This window comes from Genypterus blacodes, unplaced genomic scaffold (assembly GCF_046128005.1).
Source record: "Genypterus blacodes isolate CSIRO-AG114 ecotype Tasmania unplaced genomic scaffold, CSIRO-AGI_Gbla_v1 ptg000045l_1, whole genome shotgun sequence".
NCBI lineage: Eukaryota > Metazoa > Chordata > Actinopteri > Ophidiiformes > Ophidiidae > Genypterus > Genypterus blacodes.
In genome coordinates this window covers 1,518,096-1,533,171 of record NW_027466858.1, presented here as the reverse complement: position 1 = coordinate 1,533,171, position 15,076 = coordinate 1,518,096, and the positions used below count along the sequence as shown (strand labels likewise).

Here is a 15,076-nt window from a genome sequence, read left to right as displayed (position 1 = left end):
AGCGAGGACATAAAAAAGAAACACGTCTTCCAAAGAACAACAACAGAGTCTCAATTAATAGTTATAGCTACTATCAAAGTTATTCAAGTGGCAGAAAATTTTAACTTGCGATAGAAGGGAAAACATGTAGCGCATTACAAAGCTGGTATTAACAAATCAGTACATACTTGAAATGGTCATGAACATCAGAGTCAACTGTTTTAACACCCTTTGCCTTTTGTGTGTTTATTTACACACAAACATATAATGTATAGACTATATATAGGCAATTAAAATATATTAAAAGCATAACCAAATGGCAACAAAACAATAAATAAAATGTTGCTGTGCAATGTCTCGTTTCTGGCTGCATTAACTTTACACTTGTAATCATCTTAAAGAAAGTTTTTTTTCTTCTATTAATGTTATTGTACCACATTCTCAGAGCAAAACAAGTGTCCCAGCCCAGAGTCTGGAATCAGGGTGATGGGTTTTTTTTTTTTTTAAAGCAGGCCAGCAACAAATATGGATTATTTAGCTCCCCTCTGCTTCCCCCTGACAATTTTACAACTACTTTGCCGCTTCTCAATCACCTGCTTTGGCCAGAGCCGTTTGGCGTGGGCAGAGGTTGCCTGTAGACACTGATCCGAGGATTGCTTTCATCTACTACACTTCCTTCGCATTCTCTCTCCTATCCTTCCACAACATCACACCCCACGTGACGGGGGTGCATTTTATTTAGTGATGACACACATTTGAATACTGATCTCTGATCTGTGCCTGAAGGCAACATCAAAACGGAAGCTCACTGTAAAATACTAAGGATCTCCTTGGCATTCTCAGTGTTCCAGCCCTGGCCCTGCAGAGGACCCTCGCAGGCCAGCACGTATTTATTCAGGATCTGCGTGCCAATGTCCCGAAACTGGAGACGGTCTTCTTTGCGATCCATGCTATCAGCGCTGCAGTCCTCGTACTTCACTGCCCAGAAGCACATTTCCCCAATGTACATCATTGTCAAGAGGTGGGTGTCTGAGAAGATACCTGGATGAAGACAGAAGCAGCTGGCTTTACTGGGGCGGACATTCATGGTTTGTCACACTGATTTCACCAAACTGACTCCAGTAAGAGCATAGCAGAGCTGTTATGTTATATTTCCAAGCCTTCAATCTTCATAATGCTTGATGTGCCTCCGTTAAAATGATGGATTCATGTGTGTGGACTAATCACATTAGATGTTTGACTGGAGTGAGGACGCCGGACCACATATTTACCTTCAGACAGGAAGCTGGCTGTGTCACTGTCATGGAGCACCACCCCGTCATTGAGTTTCACAGAGTTTCTCACCTGCAGCATCCTCATCAGGTAACGCACACCCTCTTGAATACACTGGAGGTAAAGAGAAAACAGAGCAGGGGAACATCAGGCCTCATGTCAGGATCAGCAGAAACCACAGCAATATTCAAGAGTAAAAACAAAAATGCATCTCCTCCCGTTTATCCCAATGTCCTACCTTAAGGAACGTGTCTTTGTTTTTCTTAATCCATTGTTTACGCTGATGAAGGGTGTGGCAGTACATGTACAGCAGAGCTCCACGTCTCCAGTAGAGGCACTCCAACAGCTCCAGGCCCAGCACTGACTGCACCTAACACACACACACACACACACCAAACCAGACAGATTGATTGAGACAATGTGATCCTCAAACCGACACTTCAATGAGCTCTGCACTTCCATTACATTTGCCGCAAACTTAGTTGATGGATCTATCAAAAACTGGATTTGTTGTGTTTAACTTGCTTTCCAAAGTAAAAGTAAAACTGTGCAATACATTTCCACATCTATAGTCTCCTGTGATCACCTTAAAGATCCCCGGCCCTCTTTGTTCCCATGAGCTAAAATTACTTCAGGTAAAAAATGACTCAGCAGAAATTTATACAATACTGCTCAATCCTCAGGGGAGTCGAGCCAAATCTGCACCCAACAAGCTCTCTATGCCGCAGTGGCACAGAAACATCAGCACATATAAGCTATTTCCATATGCACCTCTTGGGCCGGTGCCAGTCTTCCTGCCAAAACCTCCGGCTCCGTTAGGTCCTGCAGCAGCTGCTGGATTTTAAATGGTGAACAGTCTTCCGGGAACTCCTGGTCAACCAACTTATTCTCTTCATAAAACGTGATGTCTAGTATCACCTAAACAATGAAGAAAACACACAGATGTAAGGACACAGGATTGGAGATCACAACACAACAGATGGAACCTGAGAAGGTCAAGAATCACCACATGGTCACAATGGACAATTTCAAAGTCGAGATTTTGAATGGTCATGACAGAAAAAGCACAGGCGATGATAATATAAATAATTGCTGCATTCTATAAAGGAACAGGATGGATAGGGGCGTTGTATTGTGCATGCTGGTTCATTAGTACACTTAACAATCATTTTCCTGCTCTGACAGTCAGAATATCTGCTGGGATGAAGGGAGTAGCAACAGGCATGACCACTTCAATCATTTCACTCATCAGATAAAGGCAAGCTGCATGATGTCATTGGTTGACAATTAATCAAACATGGATGAATTGACATTCAGCACAAAATTGCACCAATGAATGAGCTTCTTTGGTAGAACAGCAAGGGCATTTTAGTTCCACTTCACTTGTTCATTTCTACACTATTTCCTTTCTCACATTTCTGGTATAATTCCAGTTTAATTTCGAGTTTCTAACGATTTCTATTTTGTATTTTTGGTGACCCTCCATCCCATCATTTAGTTTGTAGCTTTCAAACAGTTATTATGAACAGAGGTGAAGCTTAACAAAGACAGAAAAGCCCAAAGCAGCACCACACAATGTAAAACTCTGACCAGCTTTTGAGAATGCTGCTCACACTGAGGGTCAGGTCAGTTCTGTGGCCCTCAGTTAAGCTGAACAATTCAACTATTGATGACAGACCAACACAGAGCAGGTAGCAGAGGACATGAATGGAGACGGAGACTCATTTCATTACATCTAAACCTCAGCCCTTAGGATATCTGCTCCCAAATACTAATTACACGTACATTACAATAGTTTTACTTCCCAAACTCTAGGTTTGTCCATGTTGTTGTTAACAAATACATACCTGTGTGTAATCCTGCAGCAGCTTGGAGACGCTGCTACTCTCTCCTCCTTGTCTGTAAAAGCTTTTCAACTTTTCTAATATGGCAGAAGCATTCTGTAAATAGTCGTCATCTAGAGAAGAACCATAAGAAAAATAACAACATGTTACACAGTGTTGACTCATTATGTTTCACCAAAACTCATCACTTAGCCGCCATGTTGATAGAAAATGATCTAGCTTATAGTATTTCATGACTTGGTAGCATCAATAGTTCGTTATTCGTTATTCAAAAGACGATGTTTGGCATTATCGCATACATAACATATACTACATTACGACTGCGCAGTCGAACAGTTGATACAATATCCCACAAGCTAACGTCACATCTAACAACTACGCAGTGTCGTGTCCTTGTAAGTAAACATTACATCTTGACATAATTAATTTCACCGCATAAATAAGTTTCTCATTAGGAGCTTAACATTTATCTGCCAGATGGTTTGGTAACGCTAGCGAACTGTCGTTAGCTGTCATTCAGAACAAGCAGACAATTATGTGACTCCGTCAACTAGCTGGCAAACATTCCAATTAAAATAACGTATTCTAGTAAAACTTAGTGCAACTTTATCCGCCCAGCGCCTCACACTCTGTCAATCGCTATGTAAACGTAGCTTTAGTTGTTTCATAAGATGCCGTTTCATCACACAGCCGCTGTTGTTATGGTAGCATCGAGCTAGATAGCGCTAGCTGGCTAGCTAGTAAAGTGAGCGGGTGTGTGGGCCGTAGCTCCGCGGCGCAGAGAGCGAGCAGAGGCGGCTACACTCAAACTACAGCACGCTGGTACCTTGTTTCTCAGTTTTGAGACTAGAACACTTAATGTCCAACTCAAATATCCTTCTCTCCAACTCAAAACCTTGTCGCATGTAGTCGTCGGCCATGACTAAAAGTATTGGTCACGTGAGCAGGGCTCACTCACGTGCACAATGAGTGTTTATTCTGTTTTTTTAATGGAACTTTATTGAAAAAAATGTAATTGTAAATCGCTATAGAAAATAACAATAACCAGTAAATAACAGGGAAAATATTACTGCAAAAAGACAAGATTAAGGGGGTTATTGGTATTTCATAAAGTGTAAGATAAACAATTAAATATCTTTTTGTGCCTTCGTTTTTTGTGAATGTGTTAGTTGGTGACGTCACGGTTGTAACTGTATATACGTTGCTCTGACGCATTTGTTGTCCCTCTAGGTATGTACATTTGGACGAACATTTGACTTTGAAGTTTGGTGTTCTAATCAAACAGTTAAAATTAAGGTTTCTTAGTCTCGTCCTCTCCAATCTGTGCTCAATAGACGTGTCACTACAATAACGAATCAACTTTATTCCATAAAGACCAAAATAATAAACTCTTGTGGTTATTAATTATGAGGGTTGGAAATATGACGTAATCGAGTTCTTGAACAGTGGGGAACAGTTAAATCCTGCACGTTATAGAAGATGGCAACCCGCAATGACATAAAAGATTTGAAAAGCGGCTGTTCGACTGAGGTGCGCGTCGAACCAGCAGCGGTGAAATGGTTAAATTAAAATGAGCCTTTTCGCCCATTTCAGGTCTCAGCCAATGGCGGCGCAGTGCCCGCCAGCATCGACTTACTAAGCGCTGTGTTACTGTCGTCGCTTCCCCCCAGCTGGAGCGCCACACATACTCGTCACCAAACAGCTCCAGAATATGGCGGCCCTCAAAGTACTGAGCACAGCGGAGAATCTAATCTACAAGAAGCTGAATGGGGTCTGCAGAGTTAAAGCCAACATCGGCGGCAACTCACTGAGCAAGGTTGGTAAATACAAGCGGAACGTTAAACGGCGTGAAACGGCCGCTCTTGGTGCAGAATGTGTACTAAAAGGTCACATCTATTGTGAGGATACAGCTGGGACAACAGCGTGCTGTCATGCTGCATTTAGGGAATCTTGTTACTTTGGCAGTTTTTATGTATGTTTTGATTTGCATGATGTATAACTGTGGCCGGGAAATCGATAACATTGCCTGACCTTACTAGCGTGGCTGCAAGGACGTAAACGTGAAGTCATTTAAGGCTTTTAAAGAACTTTTATGTATGCCTCATGTGGATTTTGAGCACATTTTTCACTGCATAGATAAGTGTCTTTAAGCAAAGGAAGTACTCTGCTATTAACGTACGCAGCACGTGATGCATTGTGTGTGTGTGTGCGTGTGTGTGTTGGGGGTGAACTGGCCACACACTGCACACAGTTCACCCCTACCAGCACTTATGCACACACTCAAACACACACGCACACACTCTTGAGAAGAATAATATTTCCACCCGGTTATGATTGCAGTATGAATGACTTCCTTGCTCCTGGGCAGAGTTTACTGGATAGATGCCACTGCAGTTTTATTAGAATAGTAAAATGCTTACAGAGTTTTTATGAGTCATATCTGAAGTGTTATCACATAATGAATGGGCGAATGATCTGTTTTGTATTTGAACAACATTGGAAGAAAGGGCGATGCAGCATTTCTTCAATATAAGTCTTCACTAATGTATGTACAGGTAGATAACAACAAATTAGAACAAATGAATTGCACTGTATCGCTATTAAACTCCTCTTAAGTTGCCCTAATTAATTGAAGAGCTATTACCGTGGTCGTTAATTTGCATATTATGTCCAGTGGCAGGTAAGAGTGACTTTAAACTGTGCAAAAATAGTAGTTTGCCTCAGACATCTAGCGTGTCTCTTATACCGAGTTACTATTGCTGGTTAAAGAAATGAAAATGCCACTTTTTGTAAAGCTTTTTCTCCATCTTGCTCTATCGACAGACCTGTGGCTGTTACTTTTCCACTTCCAGCCAGAGGAATTCACAGTTCTACACCGATCCTTCAGAGGCAGTAAAAGACATTCCCAATGATGCTACTATTCTGGTGGGAGGTAAGATTCACTAACACAAGTCGAGAGCTGTGGGAAGACTACATGCAGTACATACTTTACCATAATAACAATGTAGGGAAATAGCCTTTGTAATACATCCACATGTGGCTGCATTAAGGCTTAACTGATCCTGCAGTTATGTTAATTTTAGAGACAAAGTGAGTTTGCTCGCTTAATGATGGCCTATAACTCATACACTTACAAACCAGCACAGTTAAAAGTGCAGCTCCTAATAGTTGTAAGATTTCTGCCACCTATTATGAAGCAGTTTTATGAGGCAGTGACTGAGGCTTACATGCCTGAATAAATAAGTCTACCTAGGTAAACTAGTGTTGTTAATCAGAGCAAGCATACTGTGTGTACATTACTGTGTATACATAATTGAAAACAAGTGATTTGTGCTTTAATCAGAGTATTATTGAAGTTGCCATGCTGATAGATTCCTTGTATCCACAGCACACACACATTCCACAGCTCATATTTATAGTCCGGCCTGGTGTGCCATTGTTGAATGTTTTCCACTGTGTCACTATCTTTCAAGGGTAAAAAAAAAACACACTGCCTCAACTCAGCATCACATGATATAACACACACAGACCTATAATTACCTGTGGGCCGCTTGTAATCTATTACAATTTCAGCATATTCAGGGATCTAATCTAGGCTATTTTAGTATTTTAGGATGAGGATGGTTTTAAGTCAGTGATTATAGGATATATTATACTGTATAACACTACAAGGCAAACTATTGAAGCCCAGAAAACAGACCTATGCATATCTATGGTATGTTGTGGTTAGGGAGAATTACACAGTCATTAAATCATAATTAAATTGTGTGAGTTAAAGACGAGTGAAAGCTTGACCCGAGTGTGTATAAAATGTTTAAATTACTTTTTGCATTCCAACACAGGCTTTGGATTATGCGGCATCCCAGAGAATCTTATCAACAGTTTACTGAAGACTGGTGTTAAGGGTCTCACAGCAGTCAGCAACAATGCAGGGTAAGTGAGTAAAGGGTACTTTGGGTACTTTCCGCTAGTTTGACCTCCTATCCCCAGCTTCCAGGTCACTTTGGTGGGCTAGAACTTTGCCCCTGCACCACCAATGCAGCCTCCAGGTGAATTTTAAAGCTCCTCCATCTGCACTTTACTGCTTTTTGAAAATGAAGTGCAGGTTCTGGTTCTGGTTCTGGTTAGATGCTAAACAGCATTCTGTCGTCTCAGTACTCTGTGCAATGACAATTAAGTTGAATCTTATCTAATCTTTGAAATCCTGCACCACCTCCACCCTCCATTATGCTCACAGCAGACTCTCGGCCTCCTTTAACTGCAGGAATCAGTCTTGTTGATGTAAAGAATATCTTTCACATTTTATACATAGAAAATAAAGAAATGTGGAGTGCGACAACAGCGAACAGATGAGCTGATATTATGTGAGTGTGTTTTGCATGAGTACTTCTTTGGTAGACTTCTCTTGGACTTTACCATATTGATATTGGAACAGAAGCTCAAAATGTTTGCTTTAAAGGGTGTTTGAAGCCGGTCACTGAGTTGAGTCAGTCCAGGAACAAGCCGACATGTTCTATTCTCCTTATCCATTTGACTTTACACCATATTTTTAAATTTACATACACTTTGTTGACAACCATTACTATTTAATCGCAGCTTAATCTTATTTAATGTTCCTGGCTGTGTAGAGGTGGAGGGGGGGAAAGTGATAGTTATGTAAATTGTAGTTGTTGAGTTGTTGATTAAGTGCGTCTAATATGGAAAACTCTCCATCCAATAAGCCTCTATACTGAAACTTGCTGAACAAGTAGAGTCGGTGCTTCACTTCACTTTTAATTCAGATTTAAATTAGGAGAATAAGCAAGTAAAGACATGATCCTAGGGATTGACACAACGTCTCATGAAATGCACAGTAGTCTGATCCCAGTAGTCATGCAGGGGAGTAATGTAAATAGTGAGCACAGCCCTCTGGCACACAGTCTTAATCTCCAACCTGTAGTGCAGCCATTGAGTGAATGCTTCATACAACACTAGCATGCTGCGCTCCTCACGGCGTGTAATATGAGATGAGAGGAGGTGGTGCAGCACACAAGGTCAGATTATTTAGCTCTGACACAGCAGTATAGCAAAAGGCTCAAACTAGATTTACAGATTAAGGCGTAGGTGCATATTATAGATGAGTTGCTGTTTAGGTATGCAAACAAGAATCATGCAGGGTGGGAATGACTTGATAAGATGTTAGATAAGGTTTTTACTTTCATCTTTTATCCCAGGACAAGGGCCCAATATAATTTTTATATTTTATGTAGTTTTATGAAGGTTAATGAGTGACTTGTCCTTGTCCTTACAACTGTGACGCTTGAATCGGCCCAGAGAGCTCAACCTGACAATCCTAGTCACACAATAACCCTGCAGGGTAACACAGTGTGAGAGAAAAGCATCGTTCCTTCTCTCAGTCTTGTGTGTAGGAATAAGAACAGAAATGTGTGTGTTTGTGTAAGCTAGAGGGAGAATGTAATGGAAGGGTGTGTGTGTGTGTGTGTGTGTGTGTGTGTGTGTGTGTGTGTGTGTGTGTGTGTGTGTGTGTGTGTGTGTGTGTGTGTGTGTGTGTGTGTGTGTGTGTGTGTGTGTGTGTGTGTGTGTGTGTGTGTGTGTGTGTGTGTGTGTGTGTGTGTGTGTGTGTGTGTGTGTGTTTTGAGAGTCAGATGGCATCGTACTGTGAAAGTAACAGTTAATGTAGGTCAAAAGCTTTTGAATGTTGAGAGAGAGAAAGTGAGAGAGGACGTGCGAGAGTGAGAGAGAGGTCAACAGGAAGTGTTCATATGTAACTGATCTGAGCACATCAGCATTAACTAATAATCAGACAGAGAGCTCAGATTCAGCTTGTGATACTGATCTACACAATACTACACACTGAAAGGTAGAATAGGTGTGATCCCTTTAATGACTGACTGCTCCTTGTGTTGTCCCATGATATTGCACTGCCTTGTGGAAAAAGATGATCCCCATCTAAAGGGATTCCATTTAAAGTCCCAGCATGCAGTGTTGTTGTGTTGGCACGCTGTTGCAGAGGCAGGGAACGTCAAGAGTTGCGCACCAAGTGTGTTTGTTTGTTTTCTGCAGAGTGGATAACTTTGGCCTGGGCCTGCTTCTCAAGACCAAGCAGATCAAGAGGATGATCTCGTCGTACGTTGGGGAGAATGCAGAGTTTGAGCGACAGTATCTGTCAGGAGAGCTGGAAGTGGAACTAACGCCACAGGTCAGTGAGGAAAACTACGACAAAAACCCTTGTTTATCCAGGGAAGGTTTGACCAGCATTGGCATCTCAATACCTTTATTCCCTACACTCATAAAGCTACATGCATGCATTCACATCTGAAAGCTGCCTGGTTCAACCGCAGGCTTATCTATTGGCTTCGGTGGCATCTTCACTTCAATTTCAATTGCATGTGATTTGATTGTGAATTGCATGTAATATGACAATAAAAAGTATCTTAAATCTTACTTTAGCAGTATTATGGGAACAGAAGCTCATCTTGCTTCTTGCCAAAGGACTCAACAGTGGTGGTAACAATGAGGGAGATGAACTGACAAACCAACAAATGCATGCAGACTCTACCTCTGTTCTACTTCACAGTGGCAGAGGCATGCAGCAAGGCTTTGCTCTGTTGCATTCATCTGAATGTGTGGCTTCTTTCCCACAGGGCACTCTAGCTGAGAGGATCAGAGCTGGGGGTGCTGGGATTCCAGCCTTTTTTACAGCTACTGGCTATGGCACACTGATCCAGGAGGGAGGCTCTCCTATCAAGTATAATAAAGATGGAAGCATTGCCATCGCTAGCGAGAAGAGAGAGGTGAGTACTATGCCATTTGGTCGGAGGAAGGATAAAGGGCTCCTTGTTCCACTGCAGTCAGTGCCACTCACTCATTGAAATGTGATATTTTGTACACAGGTGCAGGAGTTCAATGGCCGGCACTACATTATGGAGAAGGCCATCACTGGAGACTTTGCTCTCGTCAAGGCATGGAGGGCAGACAAGGCTGGAAACATTACGTTCAGGTATGTGATGAAATGCTTAAACATGAGGCAGAGGGGGGAAGAAGAGTCAAGGCTTGGTGAAGGCTTTCATTCTGAACTAGCAGCAGGTTTTTGTTAAAGGTGAACTACAACCCACTTAGTTTGTGACGTCTCTCATCACATTGTAAATCACAGCAAAGCCAGTATTTAGTGTTTTTGAGTTGACTTTGTCTTTGGGTCACCTTGTCGTGTTTGCACAACATTCAGTACATGCTGCTGCTGGGGTCACATGGTCACAGAGAGATAGCAGTGTAACAGCAATGGAAAGGGATTTTCCTCTAAATTAACAAAATTACTTTGGTACTATAAAGACTATAAACAGGGTATGTCATAAACAATCTAGTTATAAGCAGCATAATATTAAAGCTCATTCATAAAGTTTCCCTCAGAATTAATCAACCCATCGGTGGGTCATTACTGTCAAGGGTGTTGGGGTTATGTTATGAATTATCTTTACTGTCTTTATCTCCAAGATGCTAAGAAATAATTCTCAAATGCATTTTAAATACTTTTAATATGTGTGCACCTGAGATCTCTCTAAGAAATGACAAATGGGTCGTGTGCTCTGTGTCTGTGCTGGTAGCTTGGCTAATCATTACCCCTCTGTAGGAAACATACGATGAGCATTTAAGGTCGTCTGTGCCATAAAAAGAAAGCATGAAGTGAGAGGAACTCGCTGGTGCTCATACAGAATGGTTGAAATGAATCTATGTAATACAGTATGTCTCCACCAGAGGGCAGTGTACTCCAGAAAACTGCAAACATACCGTTGCGTTACAACAATTTCAGTTCAATGCACTTCCCCGCTGTGCAACCTGTGTTACTGTTAAAAGCTTTTTCATTAGGAAGCTCAAGAGCATTACTTGGCCTCATATAACCCTTTTTTCTTCTTCTCTTCAGGAAAACAGCCCGGAACTTTAACCAGCCCATGTGCAAGGCAGCCAAAACCACCATAGTAGAGGTAAGCTCATCCACTAGAACATCATCTGTTTGTAAACCTGCTGCTTTATAAAGTCACACAGTAATTATTAAAACATCTTATCTGTGTGTTTATGAGACTTTATTCGTAGTGTGGACAGTCAATTCTTCAGGAAAAGGTTCTGTGTGCCCCTACATAACAGGGAGGTTAGTCAAATGAGTCCTTTTTGATAAACCACATCCATCGGAAAAAGTTGATCTCTCAGAAGTGCATCCCCACAGGCTGATGGGACGATTTATAGACCTTTGAGTGTAATTCTTAGAACGCCATGAATATTTATAGACGAGAAAGATTAAGCTTTTAATCCTTATCTGCCTGACCATGGCCAACAGCAGTGAGAGGGAAAGTGTGCCAAAGCTAGTTTCATTCCATCTGTCTGGTTATCGGTTAACCAGTCTAACATTTGACTGCGTAGACGTGTGATTCTTGATTTCTGCTCGTCTCCGACCAACAAACACCGACGCAGCTTTACGCTATGCGGACCAACTTCCATTCAGAGTGCAGAAGGGAGACGAGTCGTGTGTGAAAACCATAGAACACAAGAGGTTTTGAGAAAATAATTCTCTTCAGGAGGGTCTCTAATAATAATCACAGACTTCCCAGTCTATTTTCAATCAGTCCATGGGCCCGGCTTTGAAATTTCCACCACTTGAGAACTGCTGTTGTTGGTCTGCTACAGATATTTCTAGCAATTCAACCGTCTTGCTTGATCGCTCATTCGGTGCCTCAGCAGTGATTGGTCATAGTGACATGGTAATGGTTGGCATGGCGGTAGCGACTGATGCAGAATGTTATCGTGCAATATCAATTGTTCAATCTTCTTCAGGAATGCTGGGACTAAGTGCTCTAACAGCAATAATGCCACCAAAAAGTGGCACAATTGCTTCTGGAGCTGCAATTTTCATCTTGACAGGAGTGATAAAGTCGCCCTGTTTAGGGAGAGGAGATGGGATGCAAGGGTTATTGCTCATGTTTAATATTGAACGACCTACACAAACCTTTATCCATTGTGGTCTCCTGCTTATTGTGTGTGTGTGTGTGTGTGTGTGTGTGTGGTTCAGGCTTAGGTACTAAAGTAGACGTTCGTCTTTTCATTTCTAAGAAGCGTTTTACGACTATGTTGCATTTCTACTATAGACTCCATACGATGGAGAGTGGCAGGAATGATGGGAATGAGAAACGGAGGGAATGAAAGGTTGAGCTGTTAGCCACACACACATACACACAGGATGCAGGTGACACATTTCAGTTAATAAGCTCAGACAAACATTGTGAAAACGGCCATTGAACTAGATGCTTATAATAATCAAATCATAATTGCTAAAGGACGCAAAATGAAGGGACAATCTTTTTAAATGGATTACTAGATGTAGGTGTAGCCTAAGGAGATGTTATGACCTATATCTGAATGACATTATAATCAGCAAACCTAACCAAAACACATCCCCACACATTGTTTTATACTATATATTAAGTTAAATTAAATGTTTACTAATTTCATTCATATTCATTTAAACATAAATCCATTTTGGATTCAATCTGTTGTTCCCTGTCCGCACTAAATGCAGTGTGATGATCACCGTGAGCGTCACAGATTTGTGGATTTCCTCTTTTTCATTTCCTGCCCTAACAAATGGCTCGTTCAGACGCTTGTTATCAGCATATCGACTAAATGCTCTTTGATCATCCATTTCTAGTTGCTGCAGGACACTATGCAAGATATTGAGTTACTTTTAAAAACCGCCTCCCTCACACTCTATGGTTATCAATTTATTTTACCTTTTCAGAAAGACAGAAAAACTAATGTCCTCGTTCTTGTTTAATACATTACATTACATTACGATCATTTGGCAGACGCTTTTATCCAAAGCGACTTACATTATATATTACCACCCTTCGCAGAGGGGGGAGCAATTGAGGGTTCGGTGCCTTGCTCAAGGGCACCTCGGCAGGGACTCGAACCGGCGACCCTTCGGTTCCCAAGCGGAAGCGGAAGCTCTACCCACTGAGCTACTGCCTCCCCTGCCTGCCTAATAAAGATTCCTAATGAAATATAAATGAATGCTTTTGAATTCCAATGCTACACATGATATTAATAATAAAACGAAAATGGCCTGGACAAAATTATTGATACCTCTTTGAAGTTGTACTGATAATAATTACAAGATTAATTTTTTCTTTAACTAGTATCACTGATGTCTTCAATCTTATCATCAGTCATTCAGCCCATTTAGAATGACTCTGCTCCACACTGAACATAGACATGAGAGAGAAAAGAAGAGAGTTGTCTGAGATGATAAGGAAGGAAATAATTGCCAAACACGGTCAAGGTCAAGACTAGAAGACCATCTCCAAGCACCATGATGTTCCTGTGACTAGGCTGCTAATATTATCAGGAAGTTTAAGGTCCACTGGACATTAGCCAACCTCCCTGGACGTGGCTGCAAGAGGACAATTGACCCCTGATTGAATAGAAGGCTAGTTGGAATGGTGAAGCACTTCAAAACGATCACAAGTTGATCTCCAAGATTACAACAGTGTCTGTCCTGAATGACAGTGGGCTCCACAGAAGAAGACCCAAGAAGAAAGAGAAACATAGAAAAGCCAACTGGAGTTTTGCATTGCTGTTCACAAAGCACAATGCTTTGTGGAGAATGTTCTTTGGCCTGATGAAACAAGAGTAGAGGGTTTGCTTCAAAGACGTAACAACAACTCTTGGCGTCGTGACAAAGTAGCTAGACTGTGTGAAACTACAGTATGTCGACCTTTGTCAACTTTGGGCAGTCGTCATTAAGTGAATAACTGAACCTTAAATGCTCAAATTATCTTTAGAGTGAGTCGTAATGAGCCGTATAATACGCAGTTTTAGAAATCCTCAATTTAACTGATATAATTATAATTTACCAAGCAAAGCCGTAAAATGTTATGATGGCCAACACCACTTGTTAATTCCTCAGGCTGTTCACACACTGGAATGTTGTTGATTTCATATTCTGAAACACAAATGTACTTAAATCGATTAATATTGCAAGAAGCAAGGGAGCATGTTAGAAAACAAGATAACAGAAAAGCACTTTGACAATTACAGATCACCACCGCTTCCTGTCACAGTTGCTAGGCAACCAAAACACTGCTATTCAATTGTCGAAAGTTTTTTGGTGTCCAGCTGGTCCAGTCAGTCCCTTATCACAGGTACAGCAGAGGCCCAGTACAGTGGGATAGAGAGCTACAGGGACAGAATCAGACCCAACTCAGTGTTTAATGCTGTTGTTTGATCATTAGTCAGCATACAAGCCTTCCATGTTCCTCTTATGTGTATATGAGCAAATCTGTGTGTTTTGCTTTCCTAACCAGGCCTGAGATGTAATTGATTCCATCCTTAGGGGTTTTGTGTGTATTCACATGCATATGCTTGTATATGCATAAGTATATTGATTGTCATACAGTGAACAAATCATCTAAAGGTAGATATTGTATGCACTTTGTTTTCAGTATGCCAAGAATGAGGAAGAGAGTTACAGAGGGGTTCAGAATCGGTTATAATCAGGGATGAGGGCAGGACAGACAGGGCAGTGGCCAGGGGACTTAACCACCTTATTCCCATAACATAAAAAAGAGAGAAACTTGCAGGGGAGGGATCGGATGAGTCACCGTGTGCAGGGTACTGGACCGTCAGAGAAATGCTCCCAGAGGACAGAGAGAGGAGCCTCAGGGACCATTTAGAAAGGGCAGCTGACTTATGCTATGGGTTAAATCCAACAGAGAAAAACAAGAGAATTTGTACTCCTAAATAACCCTATGTATGTACACAGACATGGCTAAAAGTGTTGCTAACGTTCCTGCTGTCATAATGGCCAATCTAATCAAATTGTGTGTTCTGTCCCCCCTAAGTGCTTTTCCCTCTGCGAATCTCTCTCTGACAACGACGTTTCCATTTTGCCAAATGCAAAAATGATAGTTGGTACTTCGCCAAAAATGGCCAGC

General features: G+C 41.5%; 2 protein-coding genes across 2 annotated transcripts in view; one reads left to right on the top strand and one right to left on the bottom strand.

Annotated features, from left to right (window-relative positions):
- Positions 1 to 575: 575 nt before the first annotated feature.
- Positions 576 to 4,064, bottom strand: rimoc1 (rab7a interacting mon1-ccz1 complex subunit 1). The gene is made up of 6 exons (XM_076149348.1): positions 3,922 to 4,064; positions 3,099 to 3,208; positions 2,023 to 2,169; positions 1,490 to 1,621; positions 1,251 to 1,365; positions 576 to 1,020 (listed from the first exon to the last, which is right to left on the bottom strand). The coding sequence occupies exons 1-6, from the start codon at positions 4,013 to 4,015 to the stop codon at positions 785 to 787; spliced, it is 834 nt and encodes a 277-aa protein (XP_076005463.1). The 5' UTR covers positions 4,016 to 4,064; the 3' UTR covers positions 576 to 784.
- A 668-nt stretch (positions 4,065 to 4,732) lies between these two features.
- oxct1a (3-oxoacid CoA transferase 1a) overlaps positions 4,733 to 15,076 on the top strand; it is a 31,108-nt gene continuing 20,764 nt past the window's right edge. Inside the window, exons 1-7 of the mRNA XM_076149346.1 lie at positions 4,733 to 4,911; positions 5,919 to 6,027; positions 6,938 to 7,028; positions 9,159 to 9,294; positions 9,740 to 9,889; positions 9,989 to 10,095; positions 11,014 to 11,074. Coding sequence (XP_076005461.1) covers positions 4,807 to 4,911; positions 5,919 to 6,027; positions 6,938 to 7,028; positions 9,159 to 9,294; positions 9,740 to 9,889; positions 9,989 to 10,095; positions 11,014 to 11,074 — 759 coding nt within the window. The 5' untranslated portion in view covers positions 4,733 to 4,806. The remainder of the gene's footprint in view (positions 4,912 to 5,918; positions 6,028 to 6,937; positions 7,029 to 9,158; positions 9,295 to 9,739; positions 9,890 to 9,988; positions 10,096 to 11,013; positions 11,075 to 15,076) is intronic.